Here is an 18,924-nt window from a genome sequence, read left to right on the forward strand (position 1 = left end):
TCAGTTCGTCTCGTGAATGGAAGCTCTTCTAACGAGGGTCAAGTTGAGGTCTTCTACCAAGGCGAGTGGGGTACAGTCTGCGATGATGGATGTGGACCTTAATAATGCTGATGTCGTCTGTCGCATGCTTGGTTACCCTCTGCATCCAACGATTGGAGCGGCGCTCACTTCGGTCAAGGATCAGGTCCGATCATGCTAGACAATGTTAACTGCAAGGATATGAATCTAGCATAGCTGAATGCAATCATGCTGGCTGGTTTAGCCATAACTGTGGGCATAATGAGGACGCAGGAGTTACTTGTAACAGTGGTAAGTTATTTCCAGAAAATATTAAATGAAGTTAAAAATCTGAACAATCAGTTGGCTATTTTCAGGGCGCCCTGTAACGGTGAGGCAGGAAAGTAATGGACCATGTAAAAAATCAAGGTTCTTGACTTTCCAACTAGCTTCTAGCGTGCCGCCGCTATGTTGCCAGATCATGTCTGATTATAGGTTTAATATGGATTTGCAAAGACAAATTATGACAAGTTTGAAGATGGGTGTCGCTGCTATTTTCCGACTACTTTTCAGCGAAAGTTTAAGAAGTTGGCTGCAATATAAAGCTTAATTATTGATAACTTCACTTCCAAAACCTCTCTACTACGGCTGCAGATGATGTAAGTGGCGATACTACAAAAAAAATACGAAGGTCAATGTGTTTTTGGACCTACTGAGTGTTACTTTAGACAAGATGAGCACAGGAGATTATTTTCTAAATGAATATTCAAAACAAAAAGAGTTTGTTAAAGATGGCATATGTCACATTTTTGCTTATGAAACATATATCGTACTGTCTTTTAAAACCACACTTTTAAATTCCAGACTCTACCACTGAACCACCCTACTCCGGCTGCAGTTCATATGAGTGGCAATGCTACTACAACGGTCAATGTATTCAAGACTACCAAAGATGCAACGGTTACACTGACTGCTACTATGGCGAAGATGAATCCAACTGTTACGGTAAATATCTACAACAAAACAGTTTCTAAAGTTGAAACATTCTCCAATTTTTTAAATAATTCATCTCGCTGTCTTTTCGTTTTCAGACTATACCACTGAGCCATCCAACTCCGGCTGCAGTTCAAATGAGTGGGCATGCTACTACTACGGTCAATGTATTCAAGACTACCAAAGATGCAACGGATACTCGGACTGCTACTTTGGCGAAGATGAATACAACTGCACCGGTAAATGTGTACAACAAATCAGTTTCTGTGAAATTTCTTACTCAATATGTACAGATACCTTTGTTTTATACTACACTTTAATCCCAGACTACACTACCGAACCGTTCTGCTACGGCTGCAGTTCATACGAGTTGCGATGCTACTACAACGGCCAATGCATTCGAGGCTACCAAAGATGCAACGGATACTCAGACTGTTACCATGGGGAAGATGAATTAACTGTTGTGTTAACTACACATATCTGCAGATATTTTATTGTAATACAAAATAGCTTTACTTAAACATTACAACAACTAGACTCGTTGTGTATTTCAAACCATTTCTTCCATTCATCATGTTTTATAGGAAACACCGTTGCTCCCACTGTAGACGTCAATCCACCCTCCTCCGTGTTACGATTAGTGAATGGCAGCACCATCTATGAAGGCAGAGTAGAGGTGTTTGTCAACGGTTCCTGGGGAACGGCTTGCAGCCATTCCTGGGACATGAACGAGGCCCAAGTCATCTGCAGACAGCTTGGATATGGACCAGCCATTAATGCCCCGGGCTACGCTACCTATGGCCCGGGTGTTGGTCCTATTCACCTGTACATGTGCACTGCAACGGTTCGGAAAGCTCAATACTTGACTGCACATCTTATTACTCTGAACACTGCTCTCACAGTGAAGATGCCGGTGTTGAATGCTCAGGTAATTCAAACTTGTTCGTCCAATCACCGCCAAACTTGTCATGAAAAATAGATTTTTTTTTCTAACATTTTCCATCCGAAAAGGTGTATCCACGTCTTATTGTCAAGTTGCATTGAAATTAATGACCTCAATATTACTGATCCACATGATTTAATTGGAGATAAGTCCTTTCTCAAACTGGCGATTTTATAGATGCACTGTCCGTTGCTCGTCAACAAAATCAAATTAGTTTTGTCATGCAAAGCTTTTTTTTGGCTTGTATTTTAATGAAAACCACTTTGGCTATTTGAAGTTTATGCAACCATCTGAAACAAGAAAGGCTTTTGTTTTGGTTTGGGTTTTTTGTGCGTGCTAAACAAGACCGCCATGCGAGTAGACTGGATTCCTGGTCCGTATATTGTCGATACTGATTGGGGCGACAGCCAGTTTACCGAGCGAGAACTGAATTATAATCGAGTTTTGACTTGCGCTCATGCGCTGTTCATCATTTTGACCCATGTTTGAACTGACAATGTGATATCTCATAGACGCAGTAATGAAACCAAAGTGCATGTACAGGGTTCGTTATGGGGTAGAAAACACAATAGAACAATAGATCCCATAATAAGGACGTCTTTAGAAATCAACCTACTCATACCCGAAACGCTCTGGAGTTTGATATTTCAATAGGAACAAAGGAAAACAAAAGAAAGGAAACAAAGGTCTTCCCCATAAGTATAATGTGTAAGCGGGTTTGCTTATGCATTCAATAGGGGACGTTGAACAGAAGAGGACAATAGTTTCCACAATTCCTGGAAGTCCACAATTGACGATCGTGTTCAAGACATTATGGGAGGTTTTATCATGAGACGCAGTAAAATGAAACCGATGAGTTTGTTTATTGTGTAAATCGAGGACACACACGTGCAACATCATCGGTGAATCGAGGACAGGGACCAAATCGAGGACGACCTCGATTAGAAAACGTGTACAAAACCAAATAGAGCTGTTGCGAAAAAGTTAGTACAAACAAAGGAAAATGGAAGAGGAACAAAAGAAAATCTCCATTTACACCACGAACAACCGTGGGTGTCTATGTGTGTGTTTTTAATCTTTTACTAAATTGAAGTATTTTACAGTGAGTAACCTAACCCACGAAGCATTTCATGTTCTCTTACTTTAGCTCCAGTTCGTCTCGTGAATGGAAGCTCTTCTAACGAGGGTCAAGTTGAGGTCTTCTACCAAGGCGAGTGGGGTACAGTCTGCGATGATGGATGGGACCTTAATAATGCTGATGTCGTCTGTCGCATGCTTGGTTACCCTTCTGCATCCAACGCTTGGAGCGGCGCTCACTTCGGTCAAGGATCAGGTCCGATCATGCTAGACAATGTTAACTGCCAAGGATATGAATCTAGCATAGCTGAATGCAATCATGCTGGCTGGTTTAGCCATAACTGTGGGCATAATGAGGACGCAGGAGTTACTTGTAACAGTGGTAAGTTTATTTCCAGAAAATATTAAATGAAGTTAAAAATCTGAACAATCAGTTGGCTATTTTCAGGGCGCCCTGTAACGGTGAGGCAGGAAAGTAAAATGACCATGTAAAAATCAAGGTTCTTGACTTTCCAACTAGCTTCTAGCGTGCCGCCGCTATGTTGCCAGATCATGTCTGATTATAGGTTTAATATGGATTTGCAAAGACAAATTATGACAAGTTTGAAGATGAGGTGTCGCTGCTATTTTCCGACTACTTTTTCAGCGAAAGTTTAAGAAGTTGGCTGCAATATAAAGCTTAATTATTGATAACTTCACTTCCAAAACCTCTCTACTACGGCTGCAGATGATGTAAGTGGCGATACTACAAAATAAATTACGAAGGTCAATGTGTTTTTGACCTACTGAGTGTTACTTTAGACAAGATGAGCACAGGAGATTATTTTCTAAATGAATATTCAAAACAAAAAGAGTTTGTTAAAGATGGCATATGTCACATTTTTGCTTATGAAACATATATCGTACTGTCTTTTTAAACCACACTTTTAAATTCCAGACTCTACCACTGAACCACCCTACTCCGGCTGCAGTTCATATGAGTGGCAATGCTACTACAACGGTCAATGTATTCAAGACTACCAAAGATGCAACGGTTACACTGACTGCTACTATGGCGAAGATGAATCCAACTGTTACGGTAAATATCTACAACAAAACAGTTTTCTAAAGTTGAAACATTCTCCAAGTTTTTTAAATAATTCATCTCGCTGTCTTTTCGTTTTCAGACTATACCACTGAGCCATCCAACTCCGGCTGCAGTTCAAATGAGTGGGCATGCTACTACTACGGTCAATGTATTCAAGACTACCAAAGATGCAACGGATACTCGGACTGCTACTTTGGCGAAGATGAATACAACTGCACCGGTAAATGTGTACAACAAATCAGTTTCTGTGAAATTTCTTACTCAATATGTACAGATACCTTTGTTTTATACTACACTTTAATCCCAGACTACACTACCGAACCGTTCTGCTACGGCTGCAGTTCATACGAGTTGCGATGCTACTACAACGGCCAATGCATTCGAGGCTACCAAAGATGCAACGGATACTCAGACTGTTACCATGGGGAAGATGAATTAACTGTTGTGTTAACTACACATATCTGCAGATATTTTATTGTAATACAAAATAGACTTTACTTAAACAGTTACAACAACTAGACTCGTTGTGTATTTCAAACCATTTCTTCCATTCATCATGTTTTATAGGAAACACCGTTGCTCCCACTGTAGACGTCAATCCACCCTCCTCCGTGTTACGATTAGTGAATGGCAGCACCATCTATGAAGGCAGAGTAGAGGTGTTTGTCAACGGTTCCTGGGGAACGGCTTGCAGCCATTCCTGGGACATGAACGAGGCCCAAGTCATCTGCAGACAGCTTGGATATGGACCAGCCATTAATGCCCCGGCTACGCTACCTATGGCCCGGGTGTTGGTCCTATTCACCTTGTACATGTGCACTGCAACGGTTCGGAAAGCTCAATACTTGACTGCACATCTTATTACTCTGAACACTGCTCTCACAGTGAAGATGCCGGTGTTGAATGCTCAGGTACTTCAAACTTGTTCGTCCAATCACCGCCAAACTTGTCATGAAAAATAGTATTTTTTTTCTAACATTTTCCATCCGAAAAGGTGTATCCACGTCTTATTGTCAAGTTGCATTGAAATTAATGACCTCAATATTACTGATCCACATGATTTAATTGGAGATAAGTCCTTCTCAAACTGGCGATTTTATAGATGCACTGTCCGTTGCTCGTCAACAAAATCAAAATTAGTTTTGTCATGCAAAGCTTTTTTTTGGCTTGAATTTTAATGAAAACCACTTTGGCTATTTGAAGTTTATGCAACCATCTGAAACAAGAAAGGCTTTTGTTTTGGTTTGGGTTTTTTGTGCGTGCTAAACAAGACCGCCATGCGAGTAGACTGGTTCCTGGTCCGTATATTGTCGATACTGATTGGGGCGACAGCCAGTTTACCGAGCGAGAACTGAATTATAATCGAGTTTTGACTTGCGCTCATGCGCTGTTCATCATTTTGACCCATGTTTGAACTGACAATGTGATATCTCATAGACGCAGTAATGAAACCAAAGTGCATGTACAGGGTTCGTTATGGGGTAGAAAACACAATAGAACAATAGATCCCATAATAAGGACGTCTTTAGAAATCAACCTACTCATACCCGAAACGCTCTGGAGTTTGATATTTCAATAGGAACAAAGGAAAACAAAAGAAAGGAAACAAAGGTCTTCCCATAAGTATAATGTGTAAGCGGGTTTGCTTATGCATTCAATAGGGGACGTTGAACAGAAGAGGACAATAGTTTCCACAATTCCTGGAAGTCCACAATTGACGATCGTGTTCAAGACATTATGGGAGGTTTTATCATGAGACGCAGTAAAATGAAACCGATGAGTTGTTTATTGTGTAAATCGAGGACACACACGTGCAACATCATCGGTGAATCGAGGACAGGGACCAAATCGAGGACGACCTCGATTAGAAAACGTGTACAAAACCAAATAGAGCGTTGCGAAAAAGTTAGTACAAACAAAGGAAAATGGAAGAGGAACAAAAGAAAATCCTCCATTTACACCACGAACAACCGTGGGGTGTCTATGTGTGTGTTTTAATCTTTTACTAAATTGAAGTATTTTACAGTGAGTAACCTAACCCACGAAGCATTTCATGTTCTCTTACTTTAGCTCCAGTTCGTCTCGTGAATGGAAGCTCTTCTAACGAGGGTCAAGTTGAGGTCTTCTTACCAAGGCGAGTGGGGTACAGTCTGCGATGATGGATGGGACCTTAATAATGCTGATGTCGTCTGTCGCATGCTTGGTTACCCTTCTGCATCCAACGCTTGGAGCGGCGCTCACTTCGGTCAAGGATCAGGTCCGATCATGCTAGACAATGTTAACTGCCAAGGATATGAATCTAGCATAGCTGAATGCAATCATGCTGGCTGGTTAGCCATAACTGTGGCATAATGAGGACGCAGGAGTTACTTGTAACAGTGGTAAGTTTATTCCAGAAAATATTAAATGAAGTTAAAAATCTGAACAATCAGTTGGCTATTTTTCAGGGCGCCCTGTAACGGTGAGGCAGGAAAGTAAACAAGACCATGTAAAAATCAAGGTTTCTTGGACTTTCCAACTAGCTTCTAGCGTGCCGCCGCTATGTTGCCAGATCATGTCTGATTATAGGTTTAATATGGATTTGCAAAGACAAATTATGACAAGTTTGAAGATGAGGTGTCGCTGCTATTTTCCGAATACTTTTTCAGCGAAAGTTAAGAAGTTGGCTGCAATTATAAAGCTTAATTATTGATAACTTCACTTCCAAAACCTCTCTACTACGGCTGCAGATGATGTAAGTGGCGATACTACAAAATAAATTACGAAGGTCAATGTGTTTTTGGACCTACTGAGTGTTACTTTAGACAAGATGAGCACAGGAGATTATTTTCTAAATGAATATTCAAAACAAAAAGAGTTGTTAAGATGGCATATGTCACATCTTTGCTTATGAAACATATATCGTACTGTCCTTTTAAACCACCACTTTTAAATTTCCAGACTCTACCACTGAACCACCCTACTCCGGCTGCAGTTATATGAGTGGCAATGATAATACAACGGTCAATGTATTCAAGACTACCAAAGATGCAACGGTTACACTGACTGCTACTATGGCGAAGATGAATCCAACTGTTACGGTAAATATCTACAACAAAACAGTTTTTAAAGTTGAAACATTTCTCCAAGTTTTTTAAAAATAATTCATCTCGCTGTCTTTTCGTTTTCAGGGACTATACCACTGAGCCATCCAACTCCGGCTGCAGTTCAAATGAGTGGGCATGCTACTACTACGGTCAATGTATTCAAGACTACCAAAGATGCAACGGATACTCGGACTGCTACTTTGGCGAAGATGATGAATACAACTGCACCGGTAAATGTGTACAACAAATCAGTTTCTGTGAAATTTCTTACTCAATATGTACAGATACCTTTGTTTTATACTACACTTTAATCCCAGACTACACTACCGAACCGTTCTGCTACGGCTGCAGTTCATACGAGTTGCGATGCTACTACAATGCCAATGCATTCGAGGCTACCAAGATGCAACGGATACTCAGACTGTTACCATGGGGAAGATGAATTAACTGTTGTGTTAAATACACATATCTGCAGATATTTTATTGTAATACAAAAGAGACTTTACTTAAACAGTTACAACAACTAGACTCGTTGTGTATTTCAAAACCTCTTCCATTCATCATGTTTTATAGGAAACACCGTTGTCCCACTGTAGACGTCAATCACCCTCCTCCGTGTTACGATTAGTGAATGGCAGCACCATCTATGAAGGCAGAGTAGAGGTGTTTGTCAACGTTCCTGGGGAACGGCTTGCAGCCATTCCTGGGACATGAACGAGGCCCAAGTCATCTGCAGACAGCTTGGATATGGACCAGCCATTAATGCCCCGGGTTACGCTACCTATGGCCCTGGGTGTTGGTCCTATTCACCTTGTACATGTGCACTGCAACGGTTCGGAAAGCTCAATACTTGACTGCACATCTTATTACTCTGAACACTGCTCTCACAGTGAAGATGCCGGTGTTGAATGCTCAGGTAATTCAAACTTGTTCGTCCAATCACCGCCAAACTTGTCATGAAAAATAGTATTTTTTTTGTAACATTTTCCATCCGAAAAGGTGTATCCACGTCTTATTGTCAAGTTGCATTGAAATTAATGACCTCAATATTACTGATCCACATGATTTAATTGGAGATATAGTTTTGTTCATGCAAAGCTTTTTTTTTTTTGCTTGTATTTTAATGAAAACCACTTTGGCTATTTGAAGTTTATGCAACCATCTGAAACAAGAAAGGCTTTTGTTTTGGTTTGGGTTTTTTGTGCGTGCTAAACAAGACCGCCATGCGAGTAGACTGGTTCCTGGTCCGTATATTGTCGATACTGATTGGGGCGACAGCCAGTTTACCGAGCGAGAACTGAATTATAATCGAGTTTTGACTTGCGCTCATGCGCTGTTCATCATTTTGACCCATGTTTGAACTGACAATGTGATATCTCATAGACGCAGTAATGAAACCAAAGTGCATGTACAGGGTTCGTTATGGGGTAGAAAACACAATAGAACAATAGATCCCATAATAAGGACGTCTTTAGAAATCAACCTACTCATACCCGAAACGCTCTGGAGTTTGATATTTCAATAGGAACAAAGGAAAACAAAAAAAAGGAACAAAGGTCTTCCCCATAAGTATAATGTGTAAGCGGGTTTGCTTATGCATTCAATAGGGGACGTTGAACAGAAGAGGACAATAGTTTCCACAATTCCTGGAAGTCCACAATTGGACGATCGTGTTCAAGACATTATGGGAGGTTTTATCATGAGACGCAGTAAAATGAAACCGATGAGTTTGTTTATTGTGTAAATCGAGGACACACACGTGCAACATCATCGGTGAATCGAGGACAGGGACCAAATCGAGGACGACCTCGATTAGAAAACGTGTACAAAACCAAATAGAGCTGTTGCGAAAAAGTTAGTACAAACAAAGGAAAATGGAAGAGGAACAAAAAGAAAATCCTCCATTTACACCACGAACAACCGTGGGTGTCTATGTGTGTGTTTTTAATCTTTTACTAAATTGAAGTATTTTACAGTGAGTAACCTAACCCACGAAGCATTTCATGTTCTCTTACTTTAGCTCCAGTTCGTCTCGTGAATGGAAGCTCTTCTAACGAGGGTCAAGTTGAGGTCTTCTACCAAGGCGAGTGGGGTACAGTCTGCGATGATGGATGGGACCTTAATAATGCTGATGTCGTCTGTCGCATGCTTGGTTACCCTTCTGCATCCAACGCTTGGAGCGGCGCTCACTTCGGTCAAGGATCAGGTCCGATCATGCTAGACAATGTTAACTGCCAAGGATATGAATCTAGCATAGCTGAATGCAATCATGCTGGCTGTTTAGCCATAACTGTGGGCATAATGAGGACGCAGGAGTTACTTGTAACAGTGGTAAGTTTATTTCCAGAAAATATTAAATGAAGTTAAAAATCTGAACAATCAGTTGGCTATTTTCAGGGCGCCCTGTAACGGTGAGGCAGGAAAGTAAAATGACCATGTAAAAATCAAGGTTCTTGACTTTCCAACTAGCTTCTAGCGTGCCGCCGCTATGTTGCCAGATCATGTCTGATTATAGGTTTAATATGGATTTGCAAAGACAAATTATGACAAGTTTGAAGATGAGGTGTCGCTGCTATTTTCCGACTACTTTTTCAGCGAAAGTTTAAGAAGTTGGCTGCAATATAAAGCTTAATTATTGATAACTTCACTTCCAAAAAAACCTCTCTACTACGGCTGCAGATGATGTAAGTGGCGATACTACAAAATAAATTACGAAGGTCAATGTGTTTTTGGACCTACTGAGTGTTACTTTAGACAAGATGAGCACAGGAGATTATTTTCTAAATGAATATTCAAAACAAAAAGAGTTTGTTTAAGATGGCATATGTCACATTTTGCTTATGAAACTATATCGTACTGTCTTTTTAAACCACACTTTTAAATTCCAGACTCTACCACTGAACCACCCTACTCCGGCTGCAGTTCATATGAGTGGCAATGCTACTACAACGGTCAATGTATTCAAGACTACCAAAGATGCAACGGTTACACTGACTGCTACTATGGCGAAGATGAATCCAACTGTTACGGTAAATCTCTACAACAAAAACAGTTTTCTAAAGTTGAAACATTCTCCAAGTTTTTTAAATAATTCATCTCGCTGTCTTTTCGTTTTCAGACTATACCACTGAGCCATCCAACTCCGGCTGCAGTTCAAATGAGTGGGCATGCTACTACTACGGTCAATGTATTCAAGACTACCAAAGATGCAACGGATACTCGGACTGCTACTTTGGCGAAGATGAATACAACTGCACCGGTAAATGTGTACAACAAATCAGTTTCTGTGAAATTTCTTACTCAATATGTACAGATACCTTGTTTTTATACTACACTTTAATCCCAGACTACACTACCGAACCGTTCTGCTACGGCTGCAGTTCATACGAGTTGCGATGCTACTACAACGGCCAATGCATTCGAGGCTACCAAAGATGCAACGGATACTCAGACTGTTACCATGGGGAAGATGAATTAACTGTTGTGTTAACTACACATATCTGCAGATATTTATTGTAATACAAAATAGACTTTACTTAAACAGTTACAAACAACTAGACTCGTTGTGTATTTCAAACCATTTCTTCCATTCATCATGTTTTATAGGAAACACCGTTGCTCCCACTGTAGACGTCAATCCACCCTCCTCCGTGTTACGATTAGTGAATGGCAGCACCATCTATGAAGGCAGAGTAGAGGTGTTTGTCAACGGTTCCTGGGGAACGGCTTGCAGCCATTCCTGGGACATGAACGAGGCCCAAGTCATCTGCAGACAGCTTGGATATGGACCAGCCATTAATGCCCCGGGTTACGCTACCTATGGCCCTGGTGTTGGTCCTATTCACCTTGTACATGTGCACTGCAACGGTTCGGAAAGCTCAATACTTGACTGCACATCTTATTACTCTGAACACTGCTCTCACAGTGAAGATGCCGGTGTTGAATGCTCAGGTAATTCAAACTTGTTCGTCCAATCACCGCCAAACTTGTCATGAAAAATAGTGGGTTTTTTTTCTAACATTTTCCATCCGAAAAGGTGTATCCACGTCTTATTGTCAAGTTGCATTGAAATTATGACCTCAATATTACTGATCCACATGATTTAATTGGAGATTATTTTTGTCTTGCAAAGCTTTTTTTTTGGCTTGTATTTTAATGAAAACCACTTTGGCTATTTGAAGTTTATGCAACCATCTGAAACAAGAAAGGCTTTTGTTTTGGTTTGGTTTTTTGTGCGTGCTAAACAAGACCGCCATGCGAGTAGACTGATTCCTGGTCCGTATATTGTCGATACTGATTGGGGCGACAGCCAGTTTACCGAGCGAGAACTGAATTATAATCGAGTTTTGACTTGCGCTCATGCGCTGTTCATCATTTTGACCCATGTTTGAACTGACAATGTGATATCTCATAGACGCAGTAATGAAACCAAAGTGCATGTACAGGGTTCGTTATGGGGTAGAAAACACAATAGAACAATAGATCCCATAATAAGGACGTCTTTAGAAATCAACCTACTCATACCCGAAACGCTCTGGAGTTTGATATTTCAATAGGAACAAAGGAAAACAAAAGAAAAGGAAACAAAGGTCTTCCCCATAAGTATAATGTGTAAGCGGGTTTGCTTATGCATTCAATAGGGACGTTGAACAGAAGAGGACAATAGTTTCCACAATTCCTGGAAGTCCACAATTGACGATCGTGTTCAAGACATTATGGGAGGTTTTATCATGAGACGCAGTAAAATGAAACCGATGAGTTTGTTTATTGTGTAAATCGAGGACACACACGTGCAACATCATCGGTGAATCGAGGACAGGGACCAAATCGAGGACGACCTCGATTAGAAAACGTGTACAAAACCAAATAGAGCTGTTGCGAAAAAGTTAGTACAAACAAAGGAAAATGGAAGAGGAACAAAAGAAAATCCTCCATTTACACACGAACAACCGTGGGTGTCTATGTGTGTGTTTTTAATCTTTTACTAAATTGAAGTATTTTACAGTGAGTAACCTAACCCACGAAGCATTTCATGTTCTCTTACTTTAGCTCCAGTTCGTCTCGTGAATGGAAGCTCTTCTAACGAGGGTCAAGTTGAGGTCTTCTACCAAGGCGAGTGGGGTACAGTCTGCGATGATGGATGGGACCTTAATAATGCTGATGTCGTCTGTCGCATGCTTGGTTACCCTTCTGCATCCAACGCTTGGAGCGGCGCTCACTTCGGTCAAGGATCAGGTCCGATCATGCTAGACAATGTTAACTGCCAAGGATATGAATCTAGCATAGCTGAATGCAATCATGCTGGCTGGTTAGCCATAACTGTGGGCATAATGAGGACGCAGGAGTTACTTGTAACAGTGGTAAGTTTATTTCCAGAAAATATTAAATGAAGTTAAAAATCTGAACAATCAGTTGGCTATTTTCAGGGCGCCCTGTAACGGTGAGGCAGGAAAGTAAAATGACCATGTAAAAATCAAGGTTCTTGACTTTCCAACTAGCTTCTAGCGTGCCGCCGCTATGTTGCCAGATCATGTCTGATTATAGGTTTAATATGGATTTGCAAAGACAAATTATGACAAGTTTGAAGATGAGGTGTCGCTGCTATTTTCCGACTACTTTTTCAGCGAAAGTTTAAGAAGTTGGCTGCAATATAAAGCTTAATTATTGATAACTTCACTTCCAAAACCTCTCTACTACGGCTGCAGATGATGTAAGTGGCGATACTACAAAATAAATTACGAAGGTCAATGTGTTTTTGGACCTACTGAGTGTTACTTTAGACAAGATGAGCACAGGAGATTATTTTCTAAATGAATATTCAAAACAAAAAGAGTTTGTTAAAGATGGCATATGTCACATTTTTGCTTATGAAACATATATCGTACTGTCTTTTTAAACCACACTTTTAAATTCCAGACTCTACCACTGAACCACCCTACTCCGGCTGCAGTTCATATGAGTGGCAATGCTACTACAACGGTCAATGTATTCAAGACTACCAAAGATGCAACGGTTACACTGACTGCTACTATGGCGAAGATGAATCCAACTGTTACGGTAAATATCTACAACAAAAACAGTTTTCTAAAGTTGAAACATTCTCCAAGTTTTTTAAATAATTCATCTCGCTGTCTTTTCGTTTTCAGACTATACCACTGAGCCATCCAACTCCGGCTGCAGTTCAAATGAGTGGGCATGCTACTACTACGGTCAATGTATTCAAGACTACCAAAGATGCAACGGATACTCGGACTGCTACTTTGGCGAAGATGAATACAACTGCACCGGTAAATGTGTACAACAAATCAGTTTCTGTGAAATTTCTTACTCAATATGTACAGATACCTTTGTTTTATACTACACTTTAATCCCAGACTACACTACCGAACCGTTCTGCTACGGCTGCAGTTCATACGAGTTGCGATGCTACTACAACGGCCAATGCATTCGAGGCTACCAAAGATGCAACGGATACTCAGACTGTTACCATGGGGAAGATGAATTAACTGTTGTGTTAACTACACATATCTGCAGATATTTTATTGTAATACAAAATAGACTTTACTTAAACAGTTACAACAACTAGACTCGTTGTGTATTTCAAACCATTTCTTCCATTCATCATGTTTTATAGGAAACACCGTTGCTCCCACTGTAGACGTCAATCCACCCTCCTCCGTGTTACGATTAGTGAATGGCAGCACCATCTATGAAGGCAGAGTAGAGGTGTTTGTCAACGGTTCCTGGGGAACGGCTTGCAGCCATTCCTGGGACATGAACGAGGCCCAAGTCATCTGCAGACAGCTTGGATATGGACCAGCCATTAATGCCCCGGGCTACGCTACCTATGGCCCGGGTGTTGGTCCTATTCACCTTGTACATGTGCACTGCAACGGTTCGGAAAGCTCAATACTTGACTGCACATCTTATTACTCTGAACACTGCTCTCACAGTGAAGATGCCGGTGTTGAATGCTCAGGTACTTCAAACTTGTTCGTCCAATCACCGCCAAACTTGTCATGAAAAATAGTATTTTTTTTCTAACATTTTCCATCCGAAAAGGTGTATCCACGTCTTATTGTCAAGTTGCATTGAAATTAATGACCTCAATATTACTGATCCACATGATTTAATTGGAGATAAGTCCTTTCTCAAACTGGCGATTTTATAGATGCACTGTCCGTTGCTCGTCAACAAAATCAAATTAGTTTTGTCATGCAAAGCTTTTTTTTGGCTTGTATTTTAATGAAAACCACTTTGGCTATTTGAAGTTTATGCAACCATCTGAAACAAGAAAGGCTTTTGTTTTGGTTTGGGTTTTTTGTGCGTGCTAAACAAGACCGCCATGCGAGTAGACTGGTTCCTGGTCCGTATATTGTCGATACTGATTGGGGCGACAGCCAGTTTACCGAGCGAGAACTGAATTATAATCGAGTTTTGACTTGCGCTCATGCGCTGTTCATCATTTTGACCCATGTTTGAACTGACAATGTGATATCTCATAGACGCAGTAATGAAACCAAAGTGCATGTACAGGGTTCGTTATGGGTAGAAAACACAATAGAACAATAGATCCCATAATAAGGACGTCTTTAGAAATCAACCTACTCATACCCGAAACGCTCTGGAGTTTGATATTTCAATAGGAACAAAGGAAAACAAAAGAAAGGAAACAAAGGTCTTCCCCATAAGTATAATGTGTAAGCGGGTTTGCTTATGCATTCAATAGGGGACGTTGAACAGAAGAGGACAATAGTTTCCACAATTCCTGGAAGTCCACAATTGACGATCGTGTTCAAGACATTATGGGAGGTTTTATCATGAGACGCAGTAAAATGAAACCGATGAGTTTGTTTATTGTGTAAATCGAGGACACACACGTGCAACATCATCGGTGAATCGAGGACAGGGACCAAATCGAGGACGACCTCGATTAGAAAACGTGTACAAAACCAAATAGAGCTGTTGCGAAAAAGTTAGTACAAACAAAGGAAAATGGAAGAGGAACAAAAGAAAATCCTCCATTTACACCACGAACAACCGTGGGTGTCTATGTGTGTGTTTTTAATCTTTTACTAAATTGAAGTATTTTACAGTGAGTAACCTAACCCACGAAGCATTTCATGTTCTCTTACTTTAGCTCCAGTTCGTCTCGTGAATGGAAGCTCTTCTAACGAGGGTCAAGTTGAGGTCTTCTACCAAGGCGAGTGGGGTACAGTCTGCGATGATGGATGGGACCTTAATAATGCTGATGTCGTCTGTCGCATGCTTGGTTACCCTTCTGCATCCAACGCTTGGAGCGGCGCTCACTTCGGTCAAGGATCAGGTCCGATCATGCTAGACAATGTTAACTGCCAAGGATATGAATCTAGCATAGCTGAATGCAATCATGCTGGCTGGTTTAGCCATAACTGTGGGCATAATGAGGACGCAGGAGTTACTTGTAACAGTGGTAAGTTTATTTCCAGAAAATATTAAATGAAGTTAAAAATCTGAACAATCAGTTGGCTATTTTCAGGGCGCCCTGTAACGGTGAGGCAGGAAAGTAAAATGACCATGTAAAAATCAAGGTTCTTGACTTTCCAACTAGCTTCTAGCGTGCCGCCGCTATGTTGCCAGATCATGTCTGATTATAGGTTTAATATGGATTTGCAAAGACAAATTATGACAAGTTTGAAGATGAGGTGTCGCTGCTATTTTCCGACTACTTTTTCAGCGAAAGTTTAAGAAGTTGGCTGCAATATAAAGCTTAATTATTGATAACTTCACTTCCAAAACCTCTCTACTACGGCTGGCAGATGATGTAAGTGGCGATACTACAAAATAAATTACGAAGGTCAATGTGTTTTTGGACCTACTGAGTGTTACTTTAGACAAGATGAGCACAGGAGATTATTTTCTAAATGAATATTCAAAACAAAAAGAGTTTGTTAAAGATGGCATATGTCACATTTTTGCTTATGAAACATATATCGTACTGTCTTTTTAAACCACACTTTTAAATTCCAGACTCTACCACTGAACCACCCTACTCCGGCTGCAGTTCATATGAGTGGCAATGCTACTACAACGGTCAATGTATTCAAGACTACCAAAGATGCAACGGTTACACTGACTGCTACTATGGCGAAGATGAATCCAACTGTTACGGTAAATATCTACAACAAAACAGTTTTCTAAAGTTGAAACATTCTCCAAGTTTTTTAAATAATTCATCTCGCTGTCTTTTCGTTTTCAGACTATACCACTGAGCCATCCAACTCCGGCTGCAGTTCAAATGAGTGGGCATGCTACTACTACGGTCAATGTATTCAAGACTACCAAAGATGCAACGGATACTCGGACTGCTACTTTGGCGAAGATGAATACAACTGCACCGGTAAATGTGTACAACAAATCAGTTTCTGTGAAATTTCTTACTCAATATGTACAGATACCTTTGTTTTATACTACACTTTAATCCCAGACTACACTACCGAACCGTTCTGCTACGGCTGCAGTTCATACGAGTTGCGATGCTACTACAACGGCCAATGCATTCGAGGCTACCAAAGATGCAACGGATACTCAGACTGTTACCATGGGGAAGATGAATTAACTGTTGTGTTAACTACACATATCTGCAGAATTTTTATTGTAATACAAAAGAGACTTTACTTAAACAGTTACAACAACTAGACTCGTTGTGTATTTCAAACCATTTCTTCCATTCATCATGTTTTATAGGAAACACCGTTGCTCCCACTGTAGACGTCAATCCACCCTCCTCCGTGTTACGATTAGTGAATGGCAGCACCATCTATGAAGGCAGAGTAGAGGTGTTTGTCAACGGTTCCTGGGGAACGGCTTGCAGCCATTCCTGGGACATGAACGAGGCCAAGTCATCTGCAGACAGCTTGGATATGGACCAGCCATTAATGCCCCGGGCTACGCTACCTATGGCCCGGGTGTTGGTCCTATCACCTTGTACATGTGCATGCAACGGTTCGGAAAGCTCAATACTTGACTGCACATCTTATTACTCTGAACACTGCTCTCACAGTGAAGATGCCGGTGTTGAATGCTCAGGTACTTCAAACTTGTTCGTCCAATCACCGCCAAACTTGTCATGAAAAATAGTATTTTTTTTCTAACATTTTCCATCCGAAAAGGTGTATCCACGTCTTATTGTCAAGTTGCATTGAAATTAATGACCTCAATATTACTGATCCACATGATTTAATTGGAGATAAGTCCTTTCTCAAACTGGCGATTTTATAGATGCACTGTCCGTTGCTCGTCAACAAAATCAAATTAGTTTTGTCATGCAAAGCTTTTTTTTGGCTTGTATTTTAATGAAAACCACTTTGGCTATTTGAAGTTTATGCAACCATCTGAAACAAGAAAGGCTTTTGTTTTGGTTTGGGTTTTTTGTGCGTGCTAAACAAGACCGCCATGCGAGTAGACTGGTTCCGGTCCGTATATTGTCGATACTGATTGGGGCGACAGCCAGTTTTACCGAGCGAGAACTGAATTATAATCGAGTTTTGACTTGCGCTCATGCGCTGTTCATCATTTTGACCCATGTTTGAACTGACAATGTGATATCTCATAGACGCAGTAATGAAACCAAAGTGCATGTACAGGGTTCGTTATGGGGTAGAAAACACAATAGAACAATAGATCCCATAATAAGGACGTCTTTAGAAATCAACCTACTCATACCCGAACGCTCTGGAGTTTGATATTTCAATAGGAACAAAGGAAAACAAAGAAAGGAAACAAAGGTCTTCCCCATAAGTATAATGTGTAAGCGGGTTTGCTTATGCATTCAATAGGGGACGTTGAACAGAAGAGGACAATAGTTTCCACAATTCCTGGAAGTCCACAATTGACGATCGTGTTCAAGACATTATGGGAGGTTTTATCATGAGACGCAGTAAAAAATGAAACCGATGAGTTTGTTTATTGTGTAAATCGAGGACACACACGTGCAACATCATCGGTGAATCGAGGACAGGGACCAAATCGAGGACGACCTCGATTAGAAAACGTGTACAAAACCAAATAGAGCTGTTGCGAAAAAGTTAGTACAAACAAAGGAAAATGGAAGAGGAACAAAAGAAAATCCTCCATTTACACCACGAACAACCGTGGGTGTCTATGTGTGTGTTTTTAATCTTTTACTAAATTGAAGTATTTTAAGTGAGTAACTAACCCACGAAGCATTTCATGTTCTCTTACTTTAGCTCCAGTTTTCGTCTCGTGAATGGAACTCTTCTAACGAGGGTCAAGTTGAGGTCTTCTACCAAGGCGAGTGGGGTACAGTCTGCGATGATGGATGGGACCTTATAATGCTGATGTCGTCTGTCGCATGCTTGGTTACCCTTCTGCATCCAACGCTTGGAGCGGCGCTCACTTCGGTCAAGGATCAGGTCCGATCATGCTAGACAATGTTACTGCCAAGGATATGAATCTAGCATAGCTGAATGCAATCATGCTGGCTGGTTTAGCCATAACTGTGGGCATAATGAGGACGCAGGAGTTACTTGTAACAGTGGTAAGTTTATTTCCAGAAAAATATTAAATGAAGTTAAAAATCTGAACAATCAGTTGGCTTTTTCAGGGCGCCCTGTAACGGTGAGGCAGGAAAGTAAAATGACCATGTAAAAATCAAGGTTCTTGACTTTCCAACTAGCTTCTAGCGTGCCGCCCGCTATGTTGCAGATCATGTCTGATTATAGGTTTAATATGGATTTGCA

The 18,924-nt window shown here is 40.7% G+C and overlaps 1 protein-coding gene across 1 annotated transcript; it reads left to right on the top strand.

Annotated features, from left to right (window-relative positions):
• Positions 1 to 85: 85 nt before the first annotated feature.
• On the top strand, positions 86 to 18,597 carry LOC115921099 (deleted in malignant brain tumors 1 protein-like; the record flags this gene model as incomplete). The annotated part of the gene is made up of 23 exons (XM_030978208.1): positions 86 to 194; positions 862 to 1,002; positions 1,089 to 1,229; positions 1,575 to 1,796; positions 3,081 to 3,392; positions 3,948 to 4,088; positions 4,177 to 4,317; positions 4,665 to 5,008; positions 6,237 to 6,427; positions 7,268 to 7,413; positions 9,204 to 9,389; positions 10,072 to 10,212; positions 10,302 to 10,442; positions 10,790 to 11,134; positions 12,233 to 12,418; positions 13,100 to 13,240; positions 13,330 to 13,470; positions 13,818 to 14,162; positions 15,324 to 15,635; positions 16,193 to 16,333; positions 16,422 to 16,562; positions 16,910 to 17,130; positions 18,412 to 18,597. Coding segments are annotated over exons 1-23 (4,515 nt in total), but the record flags the coding sequence as incomplete, so codon positions are not given.
• Between the last annotated feature and the right edge of the window lie 327 nt (positions 18,598 to 18,924).

Source organism: Strongylocentrotus purpuratus, unplaced genomic scaffold, assembly GCF_000002235.5.
Source record: "Strongylocentrotus purpuratus isolate Spur 01 unplaced genomic scaffold, Spur_5.0 spur5_contig_133, whole genome shotgun sequence".
In the NCBI taxonomy this organism is placed as follows: domain Eukaryota; kingdom Metazoa; phylum Echinodermata; class Echinoidea; order Camarodonta; family Strongylocentrotidae; genus Strongylocentrotus; species Strongylocentrotus purpuratus.